This window comes from Physcomitrium patens, chromosome 1 (assembly GCF_059467195.1).
Source record: "Physcomitrium patens ecotype Gransden chromosome 1, ASM5946719v1, whole genome shotgun sequence".
NCBI lineage: Eukaryota > Viridiplantae > Streptophyta > Bryopsida > Funariales > Funariaceae > Physcomitrium > Physcomitrium patens.
The window spans coordinates 22099760-22116730 of NC_143410.1; the positions used below are offsets into that span (position 1 = coordinate 22099760).

The 16971-nt window shown below is 33.9% G+C and overlaps 2 protein-coding genes across 3 annotated transcripts; one reads left to right on the forward strand and one right to left on the reverse strand.

Annotated features, from left to right (window-relative positions):
• Positions 1–217: 217 nt before the first annotated feature.
• LOC112281823 (purine-uracil permease NCS1) lies at positions 218–3482 on the reverse strand. 2 transcript variants are annotated; one of them, XR_002969701.2, is made up of 4 exons: positions 2628–3482; positions 2212–2461; positions 1065–2072; positions 218–615 (listed from the first exon to the last, which is right to left on the reverse strand). XR_002969701.2 is itself a non-coding variant. In XM_024518743.3 (3 exons), the coding sequence occupies exons 1-3, from the start codon at positions 3480–3482 to the stop codon at positions 1339–1341; spliced, it is 1839 nt and encodes a 612-aa protein (XP_024374511.1). In that variant the 3' UTR covers positions 218–1338. The 2 variants fall into 2 exon arrangements, 1 of the variants encoding a protein (XP_024374511.1); XM_024518743.3 differs by having other exon boundaries at positions 218–2072.
• A 1835-nt stretch (positions 3483–5317) lies between these two features.
• Positions 5318–7790, forward strand: LOC112281831 (GDP-mannose 3,5-epimerase 2). Its single transcript, XM_024518759.3, has 4 exons — positions 5318–5904; positions 6141–6237; positions 6538–6667; positions 6903–7790. Exons 1-4 carry the CDS (start codon positions 5501–5503, stop codon positions 7400–7402), a joined length of 1131 nt encoding a protein of 376 aa, XP_024374527.1. The 5' UTR covers positions 5318–5500; the 3' UTR covers positions 7403–7790.
• Positions 7791–16971: the final 9181 nt, after the last annotated feature.

Consider the following 16971-nt stretch of genomic DNA (forward strand, 5'->3'; position numbering starts at 1 on the left):
AGGGCTTGTTACGTGATTGGCGACTTAGTTACACGGAAGACATTTTAGATAAGTCTCTCCTTTTAATAAATTACTTGAACTGATGGAAATGTGTTGACGTTCGTAATGAGCGTCAGATTGACTAGTGTGTAGTAATCAACATTACATGGTACGACTTATTGTGTACAACCCGGTTTAGCGAAGGGTAAGTACGTAGCAGTAGATACACCTGGAAAAATTCGTGGGATTGACTCTGTCAGAGTACAAGCGATTTTTATTAAAAAAATAACAATGCTTTGAAGTAATGATTGAAAACTCTGATACGGCACATGAAGGTTTTGCTACATCACAGCGTAGTAACCGGAGTGGTTGAGGGCAGACTAGGCAAGAGATTGCTGGGAAATAGTCAGCCAATAGTCTGTTGGAAGGACATACAGCCGAAGCTGCCATGCCCATTCATTCAGCCCTCTCGCAATTGAATACCGACTCGGCACCCAATCGTCGTGCGCTGCAAGATCGTCACACACCATGAAAATTCTGCAACTTTTAGAGACAGGTATACCAAGATGGCACCCATGTCTGATGAGACTCGCTGCTGTGTGATCCCTCGCCTTCAAAGAATCAGGTGACACCAGTCTGTGACGTAGAACTCCAATGAAGTTTTCGTTATCAGCATCATTCATGAAGGACAATATCTAATAGTAACCTACTTACAAGTTGTACCCCAGCTCACTAATCCAAACGGAGGATAGCACCGTGCACCTAATTCAGATCTTGTCAATTCACACAATCTAGAGTCTCTGAAAGAGTAAGCATCAATCGGCCACCAATAATTCTAACTAAAAGACAAGAACTAGGATGACACAGATTCAAATAATTTCTGTTTTGTCTGTACTTCGATGCTGTGCAGTTCCCAATGCACGTGCAGAGCTAAAAAGAGCAGCTGGCTGGACACAGCATGCCGAGAAATGTAAATGTCTACAAAACTTGAATAATATTTCACACGTAGATGATATCATCATACTTGACAAGGTCTTCAAATCGGTGTTGATAATAAGCAAAAAAATAAATGAGGTACTCAATACCTGGCTGATCCGACGGATAAACGAGAGAGTCTTTGTTGGCACCTAAAAGAACATTATTCCTCCTCGCACAATTCCTTCGCTTGATAGGTAAGGGAGGCGGAGACACCATAGCCGCCACAAGGAAATAAAATAATTGAATGCTTGGTAAATTTGATATAAATACAAAGCTTCCAGTCCCAATGTTAAATATCCTCAAAGAATTTCAGCAGAGGAAACCCCTGACAAGTGCATTCCATGAGAGCAAATCTCGACGCTTCCATAGCAAGACATGAGCTTATACATTAGCCACTCGCAAGCGTTGTAATTGCCATTTCGACGAAGTCCAATAAACAAGTCCAGCTACAAAGGAACCCACAAACCAGGCATTGCTGTAGATGAGAGTGAAAACGAGAGGGCAGCCCTGAAGCATGCCTGCGGACTCTAGAAACCCAGGGATGTTGGGAAGAATGCCTGCAAGAAGGGCCAACATAGCTGAAATGTTGTAACCATTGGTGTACCAATATTGACCTCTTCTGTCGCAAGAGAAGAGATCGTCAGTGTTTAGAGCCCGACCTCGCCATCCAAAGTAATCGACCAACATGATCCCTCCCACAGGTCCCAGCAACGCCGAGTATCCTATCAGCCAAGTGAAGATAAACCCCTGACTGGACTGAATCAGCCGCCACGGCTGCAGCAAGACTCCGATCACAGCGGCAAGGAGACCGGCTGTTTTAAAGGAGAAGATGGACGGATTCAGATTCACGAGAGCGTTGGCAGGAGCGACCACATTGGCTGCGATGTTGGTAGTCAGAGTGGCTAATATAACCCCTACGAGTGACAAAAGAATCGGGAAGAAGCCATCAATGCGAGATAGGAGTTGTATGGGATCCGAAATGGCTTGCCCGAAAATCACCACAGTCGCCGAAGTGACGGCTAGGCCCACAAATGTGAAAGCCGCCATGAATAGAGGCAGTCCGATCGCTTGGCCTGTCAGCTGGTCCACCTGACTCTTCGAGTACCGCGTAAAATCTGCGATAGAAGCAATGCAGACGTGATGCCCAAGTTCACTCCGATGCTTTGCCATGGCCTCAAGTGCCATAGAGCAGTGCAATATTCCAGAAATAACAGAAATATTGATGAGAATGATGGAATTATTCAGATGCCTTGCCTGGGATGTTCAGGCTGAGCGTAGCCCAGAACCCGACGTTAGCTGTCAAGGCTGGAAAAAAGGTCTTCCAGAACTGGCCTGCTTTAGGGCCTCCGGTAATGAATTGAGAAGGAAGTGACAACATGGGCCCAAATCCCCCTGCTTGAACGTAAGCCCACGCTAGTAATGCAGCTGACAGAGCTATGAGAATTGGAGCACTCAGCTTTTCGAGCTCTCGAATGCTTTCGATCCCGTTTGAAACAATCCCGACCTGCATAATCCAAGGGTATTAAACTTCAAAGACGGCTTCGAACAGTAGAAAAGTGGCCCTAGTACTGTTAACCACTCAAGTACTCAATTTGACTTCAACAATTGTGTGTGAGCGTTGGTCATTAAACTTCGGTCGATTGGGGTTCAAGATGCGAAGAGTAGCGAACCTGAAGCAGCCAAAACACCATGAAGCATCCAAATTCTGACGCACTTATACCCAACCACGGCAGCACGCTGCTTGCGAGTCTCCCATGGAAGAGCGCGTTGAGCAACTGGTATATAGCTTGCCCTCCGATCCACGTTTGGATGCCGAACCACCCACAGGCCACAAAAGCGCGCAACAAGGACGGCACATTCGCACCCCGGATGCCGAAAGCAGCGCGCGCCAGCACTGGAAAAGGAACGCCGAATTTCGTTCCCGAGTGACCACTGAGCACCAACGGAACAAGAACCACCACATTCCCAACAAATACGGTGAGGACACCTTCCAACCATGACATCCCCATCTCCACCAAGCTCCCCGCCATATAATACGTTGGCACCCCGACTACTAACCCTATCCACAGACAGGCCATATCCCAGACCGTGAAAATTCGGCCTGCTGGCATCGTCGGCGCGAAGTCTGCGTTAAAGAGAGAATCATCTGGGTCACTCGGTTGTCGGGGGGCTATGGGCTCAAGCAAACCCCCAAACAGGCCACCTTCGCTAGCATCCCCTTCTATGCCAGCGCCATCGCTACGTGCGTTGCTTCGCACGGATACCAGCCTCCCCAACCTTTCCAAACTGTCTTCATTGCCGTCACGCGCTGCTAACCGTGCAAAACTGGATGTCTTGGCGAATGCGGACCGACAAAGTGGAAGTCTCAGCTTCAAATCATCCGTCTTCTCCACCACCCTGCATCTTGTGATTCTTTGTCTTGAAGAAATTTCACGGCTGGAAGGAATCGCGCGGCACGAAAAGAGCCGCCGGGCACACGAGGGTGGGACACAGGGAGGTCTCACACTGCGCAGCACGCCTTCCATTGTAGTGCACGATGTTGCAATCTGGCCCCAAATCTAACCTCGAATTCCGTAAACTCATTGAAGCAGCATGCGAAGAGGAAGAGACTCACAAAGGAAGAGATTTATCCTCTAGGCTGCCTCGTCTAACCCAATCTCACATTTCCACCAAAATGCTAAATGTGACCATCCAAATCCTGCAAACTAACCCACCTCAGGCCCTACACCTCCACACCTCGCGCGCCAGAACTAAATCTACACCACCAGGGATGCTATCTGCAGTCAACAAGAGAGCTAGGAGGTTCGAACGAGTAGCGTGCATGAGGTGTGTAAGTCACCCAGGAATGCGAAGCCCCAAGAACCACGTGATCGTCACCAGGGCGAGAATAAAGGGACATGCGTGCGAAGTTCGGGGATACACGCCATTCGAGGGATGTGCCTCAAAAGCTTATAGTCACGCTGGAAGTGGTTTCCACCATTCGTTCCACATCCAATGTTTTCTGCACGGTGGCTTCCTCGGTGGATCCAAATTTGTTCCCCACATGAACTCCGCTTCGTGGGTACTAATATGTGCGCAACTGGAAGGACATCGACCTGATGGATCACTCATGCGATGCAGGTGAGTGGCCCACCTCTGAAGCGTTAAGGACGGTGATGCATTATGGTATCTGTAGATTGAAGTCGACGATTTTAGTGTGCCAGATTAGAAAGCTAACTACAATTTTTTTACATTTGGTTGTACCACTGGGGCCACCAGCAATCCAAACAAGATTGCACGTCGCGAAACGAGAGACTTGTTACGAAACACCTGAAAACGAGATACTTGTTACGAAACGTGATGCCACACCCGAAAAATAGAGAGCTGTGTGCCGACACTAATGGACTGAATGCCGTCCGAGTAAAAATGGAAGCGAAGATGGCCCATCTATTTGTGGAGATATGACAAACTGGAACACACAGCTATGGCTTGGCAGGTGACTCGAATCATTTTACACCTTCTTCACGGACTTCTGAGAGCACCGAGTTCCCGTGTTGTGAACCATTTCAAACAAGAAAATGTCCTGATGGAGTACTTCGATAAATACAAACTCGTATGTCTGTATATATGTATTTGTATATACATCTCAGCTTTGTTTAATTATGTGGAGCAGAGGTAATAGGGTACTCAACGACGGCTTACTGTCCAATTAAGGACAGAACCCATGGAAGACGTCACTTAACAGATTTCTTAGAAAACTAGTTTTATCATTTGTTTTGTTTTGATTTTCAACGTGACATCGTGTTGTCTTTAGAGCCGATCTTTCATAACTGTTACTCCTTGAAAAGATTAGAATTCTAATACTACACATTAGATAGTGACTAAGAACATCAACCTTTGTTAATTCGTAACGGAAAGAAAAGTGAAGAAAAAGTAAAGAGAATCTGGAGAATATTACGATTTACTGCAATATCGGCAACTTGAACCATGCGGATGGGAGAAGACAGATGCCAAGTTTTGATAAACATTACCTCCCTTCTTTGTTAAACAGTAATTTGAACTCAGTGTGCACTGATATCAGTTAAAGCAGGTCGACTGCATCTGACCCAGGGCGTCTCGACAGCACCGAAAGTTTGGCAAGGCAACGAGAAAATCCCGGACCGCTTAACTCTCAAAAACAGACCTTCGTCCAGCGGTCGTAAAAGCCGCCCATCGGTAGGAAAGCAAAAAGAGTGATCTTTTTCTGGTAGTTCCCTAAGGAGCGGCAAAGCACACAGTTGACCGGAGCCAGGGCGGAATCTCCCTTGCATTCTTCGAGCTCCTCCGCGTTTTGCAGTATTAAAACACCACTGAGGCTGCGCGAGGAAGGACTAGCTCTCTCGGCCCTCACTTGGCTATCCCCACCGCAGGTTACTGCATCTACAAAGATTGTGCGAGGGTGCACTGTGATTTCGTCGCTGCGGGAAGAGGTTGGGGTTTTTGATTTGTGTGTGTAAGGTTTTTGATCATAGAGACAGGTGAAATTTTCACTATAGCTGTTGGTTTGTTGGAGATTAATTCAGAGATGGCGAGCTATGGCCGCTTCGGTGACTATACCGCCACAAACTTGGACCGGGAGGCATACAGGCCCGCGGAGAAGCTGCGAATCTCCATCACAGGGGCTGGTGGGTTCATCGCCTCGCACATCGCGCGCCGATTGAAGAGCGAAGGGCACTACATCATTGCCTCCGACTGGAAGAAGAATGAGCACATGAGCGAGGATATGTTCTGCGACGAGTTCCACCTCGTGGATCTGCGCGTCATGGACAATTGCTTGAAGGTCACCAAGGGCGCCAATCACGTCTTCAACCTGGCCGCCGACATGGGGGGCATGGGCTTCATCCAGTCCAATCACGCTGTCATTATGTACAACAATACCATGATCAGCTTCAACATGCTTGAAGCCTCACGCATCAATGGTGTCTCTAGGTGCATGCTCCTCTCTGCCCTTCCAATTTTACCTTAGCCATTTCCAGCTCTTTATTCTTGCTTTCGAAGGTCTCTGCTTATGTGCAATCTCTGTTTCTCTCTGCTTGGTAAAGATTGTGGCTAGTGGAATATCATTGTGAGTACAATCTTCTTCCTTTACCGATCGTAGAGAGATTGCTCCCGTTTCAAATCTTTTGGTTTTGTCGGTTCCTGAGTGGAGTTGGTGGATGTTGCAGGTTTTTCTATGCTTCAAGCGCGTGTATCTATCCTGAATTCAAACAGCTGGAGACTGACGTGAGCAGCCTGAAGGAGTCGGACGCTTGGCCCGCTCTGGTATTGCCTTTTTCACCTCCCAAATGATACAGTATTGGCGACTAAGAATCTTAAATAACAGTTGTTTTAGTAATGTCGGTGAATCGTATTGTTTCGGCGATCTATACTTGAGTGTCATGGATTGCCAATTATTGAAGCTTTCTGTAGGTTTGCAGTGCTTATCAGATTCCGTCTTCATGTTTCGAGTGGCAGGATCGTATTCCACATGTCCTGGCGCTCATAAGTGATGATTGTCTGACAATATCCATCTTGTCAGGAATAAAACTTGATCTGTTACTGACAGTGATTTCCGTGTAACAGCCCCAGGATGCTTATGGCCTTGAGAAGTTAGCCACGGAGGAGCTGTGTAGGCACTATACAAAGGACTTCGGCATGGAGTGTCGCATTGGTCGTTTCCACAACATCTACGGTCCCTATGGAACCTGGAAGGGTAATAATTCGTAAGGCTCCTCGTCATTTTCACTATCTCTTAAAAACTGATTTCAAATCTACATGTTTGCAATGCAGTCAGAAGAATCCTCATTTTGAGCTTCTTCTTTTTTTTTTCTTCCACTCTCTCATCTACCACTTCTTCTTATCCTGATTCATTCATATCTTTTTAAATAAACGTCAAGTAAAAAACTGTGTTAGTTTTTGCTTAAGGCCCAAATGTTGTTTCAACTCAGGGGGACGTGAGAAGGCTCCCGCTGCCTTCTGCAGGAAGGCCTTGACAGCTACCGAGTACTTTGAGATGTGGGGCGATGGCAAGCAAACCCGTTCATTCACCTTCATCGACGAGTGCGTGGAGGGCGTCTTGCGCCTGACGAAGTCCGACTTCCAGGAACCAGTAAACATCGGCAGTGACGAGATGCTGAGCATGAACGAGATGGCCGAGATTGTGCTCAGCTTTGACAACAAGAAGCTCCCAATCAAGCACATCCCCGGACCGGAGGGAGTGCGCGGGCGGAACTCAGACAACACTTTGATCAAAGAGAAGCTCGGCTGGGCTCCCTCCATGCGCCTCAGGGACGGGCTTGCCATCACATACAAATGGATCAAGGAGCAGATCGAGAAAGAGAAGGAATCGGGTGCCGATCTTGCATCCAAATATGGATCCTCCAAGGTGGTCGGCACCCAGGCCCCAGTGCAGCTGGGCTCCTTGAGAGCCGCCGACGGCAAGGAGTAAACAGTTTTGCACCATTTTGAAGCTAATGAAAGGCTTTTTAATAATGAAAGGCTTTAAATAACGTGGGCTTCAAATCCGAGGAAATCGGGGGGGATGGTGGCTGGTTGAAGCCAGCGGAACGAGACTCACGCGGTGGAGTCCAGTGCAGTATAGAGCTATACAAGAAGGTTTGACTGCCTTGGATTACTTGCTGCAGTTGCAACCAGAACTGAGCCATTCTATATTCATTATCTCTTGTTACCTTTGCTAGCAGCTGAGGAAAGCCTAGTACAGCCTTAGAACGGAAGGGTTGTCACTGTAACTGTTGTAGGAAAAACCTATGAAAACAGAACATAACCAATTTCAGCGGGCTTTCCAACGCTACCTTTGGATGCCCTTCGTAGTGTTCTATGGTTTTTCAATTCTTTGTATGAGATGCTCTGATTGGATTTGTCGGTTGCTCTAGAAAATTAATATAGTAACACAATTTCAATTAGCTTTTATCCTTCATAAATTCACAGATCTGAATCATGTAGGCAACGTTGTGGTAAGCAATAAGTTGAGAACCCGTTGTTGCCAGTGTATCGGTATATGCTTGTGCACCACTTTCAAACTTGCACTGAGCACCAAACACATGATGGTTGAGGTGACAGTTGACTTGATAAGAAATTATGGACTCAAATCTTTACCATATAAGTCGAATCATATTTACTATAATACGATAAAATCTCTACCTTGTTATCATCATTTCCTTTAGATAAGGGAATTGTAACCAATAAGCAAGTATGAAAATCTTGAAGAAGAAAAAGAAAAAGAAAAAAGAAAAAAAGAAAAAATTGTATGTCTGTTTCTATTAGATCATAAAATATTACAATTTCTAGTTAGCACAATAATACATATTAATTCGTTGTAAAAAGGCATGTACACTACAATATACAAAAGAATATAATTTTTACAATAACACTCACAAAGGAATATAATTTTTAAACTGGTTTTAAAATTATAAAATAAATTAATGAAGAAATTAATTAATCTATTCAAATTTTAAATCTAAAGGTATCAAAGAATAATAAATATGTACACAAATTCATAAATTATAAAGATTGAATTTTTTAATTTAGTCAAAAAATAATATTTACGGAATAAAGAAATAACAAAAACAAATTGGTGCACAAAATGTAGAGTTTAATCATGTATCAAATACAATTAGTTTACAAATAGAGTGTAGATAATAAAACTAAAAGTAAAATGAATATATATATATATATATATATATATATATAATCTAGTAAATAAAAATCAACTCAGAAAAAATGCAATAATAAGAATATTATAGCACATGAAAATATATAAAATAATAAGAAATATAAATAATTTTAAAAAATAAAAGTAAATATTATATGTTTTAAGAGCAAATAATTTATGTTTCACATTAAAATAATAGATTGGACTTTAATGTGTATAGATAACTAAAAAAATTATAATAAAATATTAATAATTTTTTATAATAAAATTATTATAAAATTAAAATTAAAATAGAAAATAATAATAATAAAAATAAATATATGTATATCTCACAAAAAATTATAATTATTTATTCTTTAAATAACCATAATATGATTCAAATAGTTATTTTATATCTATTAAATAAAAATTAATTTTAAAAATAGAATAGAATATAATATAATATAAATAAAATAAATATTATTAAGTACTAATTACCTTTAGTAAAAATATGATTTATTTTTTTCTAAAAATATTTTATACTATTTTTTAATATAAAATTTTAATACATTTAATATATTAGTTTATCCATAATGATTAAAATTTTAAATTTATTATTACACAACTATAATATTTTTTTAAATACATTTTTTTATAAATTTTACTTTTTTATGTATTTATTATTTACTTGTAAGATATAATAATAATTTTTTAAAAGAATTTATAATACCTATATTTTATATTAATATATAAGGTAATATTTATTTTATTTTAAAATTTATTAATTTTTATTTAAATTAATTCTTTGATCTTTATTATTCTAATTTAAAATTAAATGTAATTGATTCATACAATCATAAATTAAACATAATTGACTCATACAAATTTGCATCTATGAAGCTTTTCTATAAGATATTATTAAATTTATATATATTTATTCATACTTTATTTCTCTTATCTTAATAGGTATTAGTATCAATATGTATATCTTTGACATTAGCTACCTTATAGAAATAGTTCTATAAAGAGCAATAATCACATGTTGAAAATATCCAAGTTGTAGCAAATTGTATTATCTACATATTTTCAGCTTTATTTTCTTCAAAGGTAGTTGATAGGTATTCTCAATTAGTAATAGTATCTTATATTAGAGAAGAAAGACTACCCTATTATTTGATTATTATTCAAGTATCATAGACATACATATTTATCTATATAAGAAGTGTTGAGTAGAAGGAAAATATAAGTAGATTTGATATTATCTTGTGATGAAGCTTTTTAGAAGCTTCATAGATGGATATTTGACTTTATACATGTTTATAGATGATTGATAGGTTAGAAACTTGGCCAATAAATTAGCCATGTGTTACATGTGTAGATAGCTTGTGGTATAAGGTAGCAATATAGCACGCATATAGAAAACTTGCCTTGCAAGTTAAAACACATGTCCTGCAAATCAGACATGTGTTGGAGTTTCTAAAAGATGTCGTCATGCAGTTCGTAGTTAGATAGTATATATAGAAGTAAAAGTGAAGACTTCTTTATTTTTGTCAATGCCTTTCAAGCCCTTAGTCATGTTTCAAGACTTTTTAATCTTCTTGTCTTTTACAATAGCCATTTTAATTGAATATATTATCATTTTAAAGTGATTTTTTAATCTTTTTGAATAACATAAGAATGTATCAAGATTTATTTTTTTTGAAATTTATATCCTTGATATTTTGATAAGAGATCTAACTCATTTTTTATATTTTGTATTAGAAGTGAGTGAATTATCTTACTTCTATTGTTGTATTTTGAAGCTTGTGAACTACCCAACTTTAAACTTATTTTTAGCTTTTTAATACTAGTTTTTTTCTTAAATAGAGTCGACTATTTTTCTTTGTAGAACTTTTCATTTGATATTAGAGGTTTCAAATTATCCTCTACTAATTTGACTTTTAGATTTATTTAAATTATCTATAGAAAAAAAATTATGGATGTTATTCTTAGAAGTAAGAATAGATTTGCAACTATTATAAATCTTCATAAGCTTATCATTACTCTGAAGGTAGAAATCTCAAGTATCTTTAATATCAACTATAGATGTGGTATTCCGACACCTATGGAAGACTCAATAATAAAGTTCAAAATCTATCCTAAGAAGTTGTGCAATTGAGAGAAGCAAATAGATCAAGCTTATAACTAAATCTAAGAAGTCTTGCTATTCTAAATATAAAAGAAACAAAGATATGTATGTCTAAGAAGTTTGATGAAACAAGATCAAAGTTTTAAGGCTTTCAACAATAAATAAAATTCTATCTAAGGTAGCATCTTTTTTAATATCCTAACAGATTTACTCAAGATAGATTCATCTATGCACTTTTTTTTGAAAGTGCTTTTTTAGTTTGCACTTTTGTTGAAAAATGATTTAAGTCTTCTCTATTATCTAAATTCATTCTTAAAAGTGTTTATGGCTACTTTTAGAGAATGTGATTGAAAAGAAGATAGTAAAAACCAAACTTATATTTTTACAACAAAGTTCACATTCAACCACAATATGTGGTGTAAAATTCTAAAATCTTACTAGCAATATAGATTGAAATGGCAAAGCCCTTATCAATCAATTTTAATATGAGTTAAAAGATAACATCAAAGATTTACTATTGATAATATCAAAAGTAGGCTCATTATAAGAATTTATTACATAAGCAATTGCATGTGATAATCGATTCTTTGAAAGATGCCAAAAACAAATAGTTGCTTAAAGAAGTACAAATCAAGCTATAGTAATAGCTTCTAAGTTTATAGAAGTTTATTCGTTAAAACAGGAACTTATGTAAATTAACACTATATATTTCAAGCTTCTTATTAAATAAAAAAAAATTGATATTATTTAAGAAATTTTATGCTTTTATTTTAGAGATTCTAAATATAATACTCAATATTATTTTAAAAAGCAATGCAACTACAAAATGAAGAACATAGTTGCCACAAAAGACGATATATTGAAAAATAATTTTTTCAAGGTGCAACCAAGATTATGCCATTAAAATCTTATGAAATATCTAATAAAAGTCATATTCTTTCTTTAAATACATCACTTTATTTTATAATAGAAGTTTATTTGGAATCAAAAAATTACAAAGTCTTTGCCTTACTAGATTTAAGAGCCTTAGTTTTTGTTATAGACAAAGCTTTTATTAAAAAATAAAAAATATTTTTAGTTAAGAAAAATAAAATTATGCATGTAGAATTCATTCATAGTCATTTTTTTTCCTTTGCAAATATTATCTATGAAATAACTCATTAAGATATAGCAATTAAAGATTGTAATAGCTTAGTAATATTTAATGTAATAAGATCTCCTTCCAAACTAGTTGTTTTAGCATTATCAAGGATAAAGAAGTATAACCTCCAAATAGGCTGGACTTCTTATAACTTTTTTTTTTTCTTGTATTTTAGTCTAAGATTTTGCTAGTTGAATAAAAATCCATAAGTCCAATACAATTAAATTCTTATTGGTAGATGTAAGAACTTTTATGCAAACAACAAAAAAAAATCAATTTTTGCTATATATGCCACATCTATTTTCAAAAGAAAAGACTTCAAGTTGCATTTCAAGTTAGTACTAAGATTATAAAGACATTTTGGAGAACGAATATATTGTTATTCATCTAAAAAATTATTTGTATGACTATTCCATCGATCTTCAAGAATAAACACAACTACCATTTGGACCAATTTATAGCTTATTACAAAATAAGTTGATTGCAGTCAAGGAATATATTGACAAGAATTTACCTAAGAACTTCATACTCCATTCTAAATCTTCAATAAGAACTTTTATTTCATTTATAAAAACAAATAATGGACCTTTGCAGATGTATGTAACTATCAAAGATTCAACAAGATCACCATCAAGAATAGTTATCTTCTATCTTTGGTTTTAGAATTTCTTGATCAACACAATCAAATAAAAATCTATACAAAAATAGATCTACAAAGAACATATAATCTAATATGCATTAAAAAATAAGATGAATAGAAGACTGCATTTCAAAGCAAGTATAGACATTTCAAATATAATATCATGTCTTCTGGACTCACAAATGTAACATGTATATTTCAACATCTAATAAATGATATCTTTTGTGAGTTTTTATTAAAGATTTTTTCATCTATTATCTAAATAATCATTTAATCTACTCTTAAAACATAAAAAAAAAAAAATATATGAACTTCATATTTGTTGTATACTATAAAAACTTAGAAATTCAGAATTATGGACTAAAATTAATATATATATATATATATATATATATATATATATATTTCACACTATTCAAGTTGACTTTTTAAGATACATCATTTTAAATCATAGCCTTATGATGGATTCTAAAAAAGTCCAGATGATTATAAATTGGAAGTTTCCAAAAATAATTAAAGATATATAATATTTTTTAGAATTTACCAATTATTACTAAATTTTTATTAATTTTTTTTTTTAAATTAAGGCTCTTCTAACATGTCTGATATATAAAGTCAAACTTGAATAGAACAAAGAAATTGAAGCATCTTTTGAAACCTTAAATATAGCATTTATTTTTACACCAATCTTATATTATACTAATTTTTTTAAGGAATTTTTTATAGAAATAAAATCAGAAAAATTTGCTATAGATGAAATTTTATTACAATTAGGAAGAGATAACAAGCTCTATTTTATAGTTTTCTATTCCAAAAACATTTTAATAACTCAAATTAACTATAAAATTCATAACAAAGAATTACTTGTAATTTTGGATTCATTTCAAGAATGTTGTTATTATTTAGAAGATCCTTATAATCTAATCATTATATATATATATATATTGATAACAAGAACCTCAAGTACTTTATATTGGTACCTATTTTGAATTGTCTCTAAGTTTTTTAAAGCATATCTTTATTAAGATTTGATTTCAAGTTTACTTATTAACTCAAAAAAAAATAAGGTTTATCAAATACTTTTTTAAATATTTTTATTTTTTATTCAAAAAAAGAAATGAAGCTTTTGATCAACAAAAAATAATTTTCTTGAAAATAGAGCATTTTCATCTTTATGTAATGAAATTAGCATTAATTATTGATTCAATATTTTTCAAGCAAATTCAATCAAGTATATCTATTAATCTTCTTATTTATGATATTAAAAATAATTCTTTTAAGTTTAATGAGATTTTTATATTTAAATTCAAGAATAATCTATTATAATTCAAAAAAATATGTATATTTTAGAAGATAAAGCATAATTACGTATTTTTTAAGCTTATTATGATTTTCTAACAACCAGATATTTTAGATACCACAAGATTTTTAAATTAATATCTAAAGATTTTTGGTGGCTTTAAATGTAGAAAGAAGCGAAGACTTTGTACAATCAAAAATATATGAAATTTTTTTAAAATCAAAAACTTCTTATCATTGACCCTATAAACTTCTTCAACTATTACTTATTCTAAAACAACAATGGTCTTTTGTTTCTATGGATTTTATTTTAAATCTTCTAGTCTTAACTTTATATGATTTTATATCTTTGATAATAGATTATTTTATCAAGATGTCATATATTATGCTATGTATAAAATCTATCATAAGTGAAAAAATTACTAAACATTTTTAAAAAATATCCACTGCTATCATAGATTTTTTAAGAATATTATATCAAATAAAGAGACTCAATTTGTATCAAGATTTTAAAATAGATATAAAGCTATATTTAGATTTTTATCTTCAAATTAATAGATAGATAGAGTACATTATTATATTATATATTGTCTTATTTGAAAATGCATGTGGCATCTAGCTTTTGAAAATAAAGTTGTAATTTATAAGTATCCTAAAAATTCTAATAGGTTTCATCAAAATAAGAAGAATCTAATTCAAATTTCAATTCAAGAGTCTTAAATCCAATATAAAGTGTTTAAAAAAACTCTTCTTAGTAATCTCAATTATACACAAATTCTAATTACCTTATTACTTTCATAATGAGGCAATTTCGATTTTTCTTTGCAAGTTCTAATCCTAGTCAATGAGCTTTAATAAAATATAATTCTTAATTTGACTATCTACTTTGAGAAAAAAATTGTACACAAATATCACTAAAATTTTTCTACATGTTCAAAAAAATTTAGCCAAATCTAACTTACAAGTTGTGAAAAAACGTCCAAAAAATTGCACTAATGTTAATGGGCTGCTAACTTGAAAGTTGATGCAGATGTTTCAGTAGCAATTTCTTCTTTTCTAATTATTAACTTTAGTTTAAAACTGGTGCAGAGCTTAATCTTTAAGTCTTCTAACACTATGCTAAATTTTACCTTATTTTGACTAATAGATCTTCAAATAACATAGAGATCATATTTGACCTCAAACTGCCAACTTCTGATATGCTCTTGTATTAAAAAATAAATGTCTCTAAATTACACTATTAGATTAATACAAAATTTGATGTATATTTAGCACACCTAATCAACCATGTAGTATTCAATTTTAAACTACAGATGTAATACCAATTGCACAAACTAGCCAAGAGTGTTAGCCTTAATTGTATTGAATAAATTCTAAGTCACAAAAATAAATCTTAATTTTGAACAATAATTGCAAAGTCATTTCAAATCTTATGAAAATAAGCCTTATGCCTTTGAAATGAACTTGAAGTTAACTCTTTAATTCTAATTGTCAATCTCTAAATACTCTTATACTTTGTCTTACGTAGCCATTTTAGTGGTTAGAGGTCTGATTTTGACTATGTTTCATAAATGGTCGATCCTTGGATATTAATCCAATCTATCCAAGGAATTTTTTAGCTTAATCCTATCTTCAACTTAATCTTAGTTTCAACCATATTAATAACTTATCTCTTCTACTATGTTTTTATTAATTTATGGCCTTTCTAAAGCAATAAAAGAGTTTTTAAAATCTAGAAAGTAAAATTATTAACCAACTTTTAATCTATTAGCTATTAAAATAAAATAAATAAATTAAGAGTATTTTTTAAAAAAAATATTTAAATATCTTGAATTATTATTAAACCAAGATAATTAAATATAAATCAAAATTTTATTTTTGATTATATTTTTACTATAAAATCATGTATCATGGACATATATATTTACTCTAATATTTATATATATGATTAAGTAGAAATAGATAAAAGTATGTTTATTTCAAAACATTTTTTAGAATAGCTTTTTAGAAGCTTCATAGATGATGCTTTGACTTTACATGTATTTTTAGTTGATTGGTAAGTTAAAAATTTAGTCAACAACTTAAGCAAGTATCGGTAGCTTACAGAACAAGCTAATTATGTGGCATATATAGAAAACTTATTTTACAAGTTAAGATACATGTCTTACAAAATCAACATGTTTTGGAAATTCTATAATACATTGCTATGTAGATCTTACTTAAGAATATATATGGAGGCAAGAGTGAATAATTTTTCACTCTTGTCAATGCCTTTTTAATCTTTAATCTTGTTTTAAAACTTTTTAGTCTTCTTGTCTTTAGCAATAGTCATTCTTATTTAATACTACATCATCTTTGAGTGATTTTATAGTTCTTTTGATTCACATAAGAGTGTATTAATGATTTCATTCTTTGAGATTCATCTCTTTGAAAGTTTAATAAAAGTGTTAACTAATTTTTTTTATCTTGTTTTAGAAATGAGTTGATTATTCCACTTCTATTATTTTGTTTTGAAGGTTGTGGACTATCTACCTTTAAACAAACAATCTTGTTTTCTAACATTGAATTTTTTGATAAAGAAAGTAGATTATTCTTTTTGTGAAAATTTTCATTTGATATTAGAAGTTGTAGATTATCTTCTTCTAATTTAACTTTTTGAATTTGTTTGAATTGTCTATAGAAGAAAATATTATGGATGGTAATTCTAGCAAAAGTGAGAATAGATTTGTAACTATAGTAGATATTCATGAACTTGTCAATACTCTATGACTAAAAATCTCATGTATTTCCAATGTAAATCATAGAGGTATTATTCCTACACCTATAGAAAAAATTTAGAGTGTTCATCAAAAAGTTGTGTAATTAAAAGAAGCAAGAAGATCGACTTCACAATGGAATTCAGCCTTAACTTGATATATAGATGAAGATTTTGTCAAAAAATAAGAAATATTATTAATCAAGAAAATTAAATCCATATATATAGAAGTCATAGATAGTTTTTTGCTATTTTTTGGACATGTTATGCATAATATTATTCCTTTAGATGTAAAATTTAAAATCATAATAGCATAGTAATATTTAATGTAATAAGATCTTTGTTCAATAAAATTATTTTAGAATTATCTTGATTAAAAAAATATAATCCTCAAATAGATGGA

Excerpts from the sequence above, each read along its gene's own strand:
- LOC112281831 (XM_024518759.3), top strand. The coding sequence starts at position 5,501 with ATGGCGAGCTATGGCCGCTTCGGTGACTATACCGCCACAAACTTGGAC. Across the intron at positions 6,238-6,537 it reads CGGACGCTTGGCCCGCTCTG|CCCCAGGATGCTTATGGCCT; the intron begins GTATTGCCTTTT and ends TCCGTGTAACAG. Across the intron at positions 6,668-6,902 it reads TCCCTATGGAACCTGGAAGG|GGGGACGTGAGAAGGCTCCC; the intron begins GTAATAATTCGT and ends GTTTCAACTCAG.
- LOC112281823 (XM_024518743.3), bottom strand. The coding sequence starts at position 3,482 with ATGGAAGGCGTGCTGCGCAGTGTGAGACCTCCCTGTGTCCCACCCTCG. Across the intron at positions 2,462-2,627 it reads TGGTGTTTTGGCTGCTTCAG|GTCGGGATTGTTTCAAACGG; the intron begins GTTCGCTACTCT and ends TGGATTATGCAG. Across the intron at positions 2,073-2,211 it reads GCTCAGCCTGAACATCCCAG|ATTTTACGCGGTACTCGAAG; the intron begins GCAAGGCATCTG and ends CTTCTATCGCAG.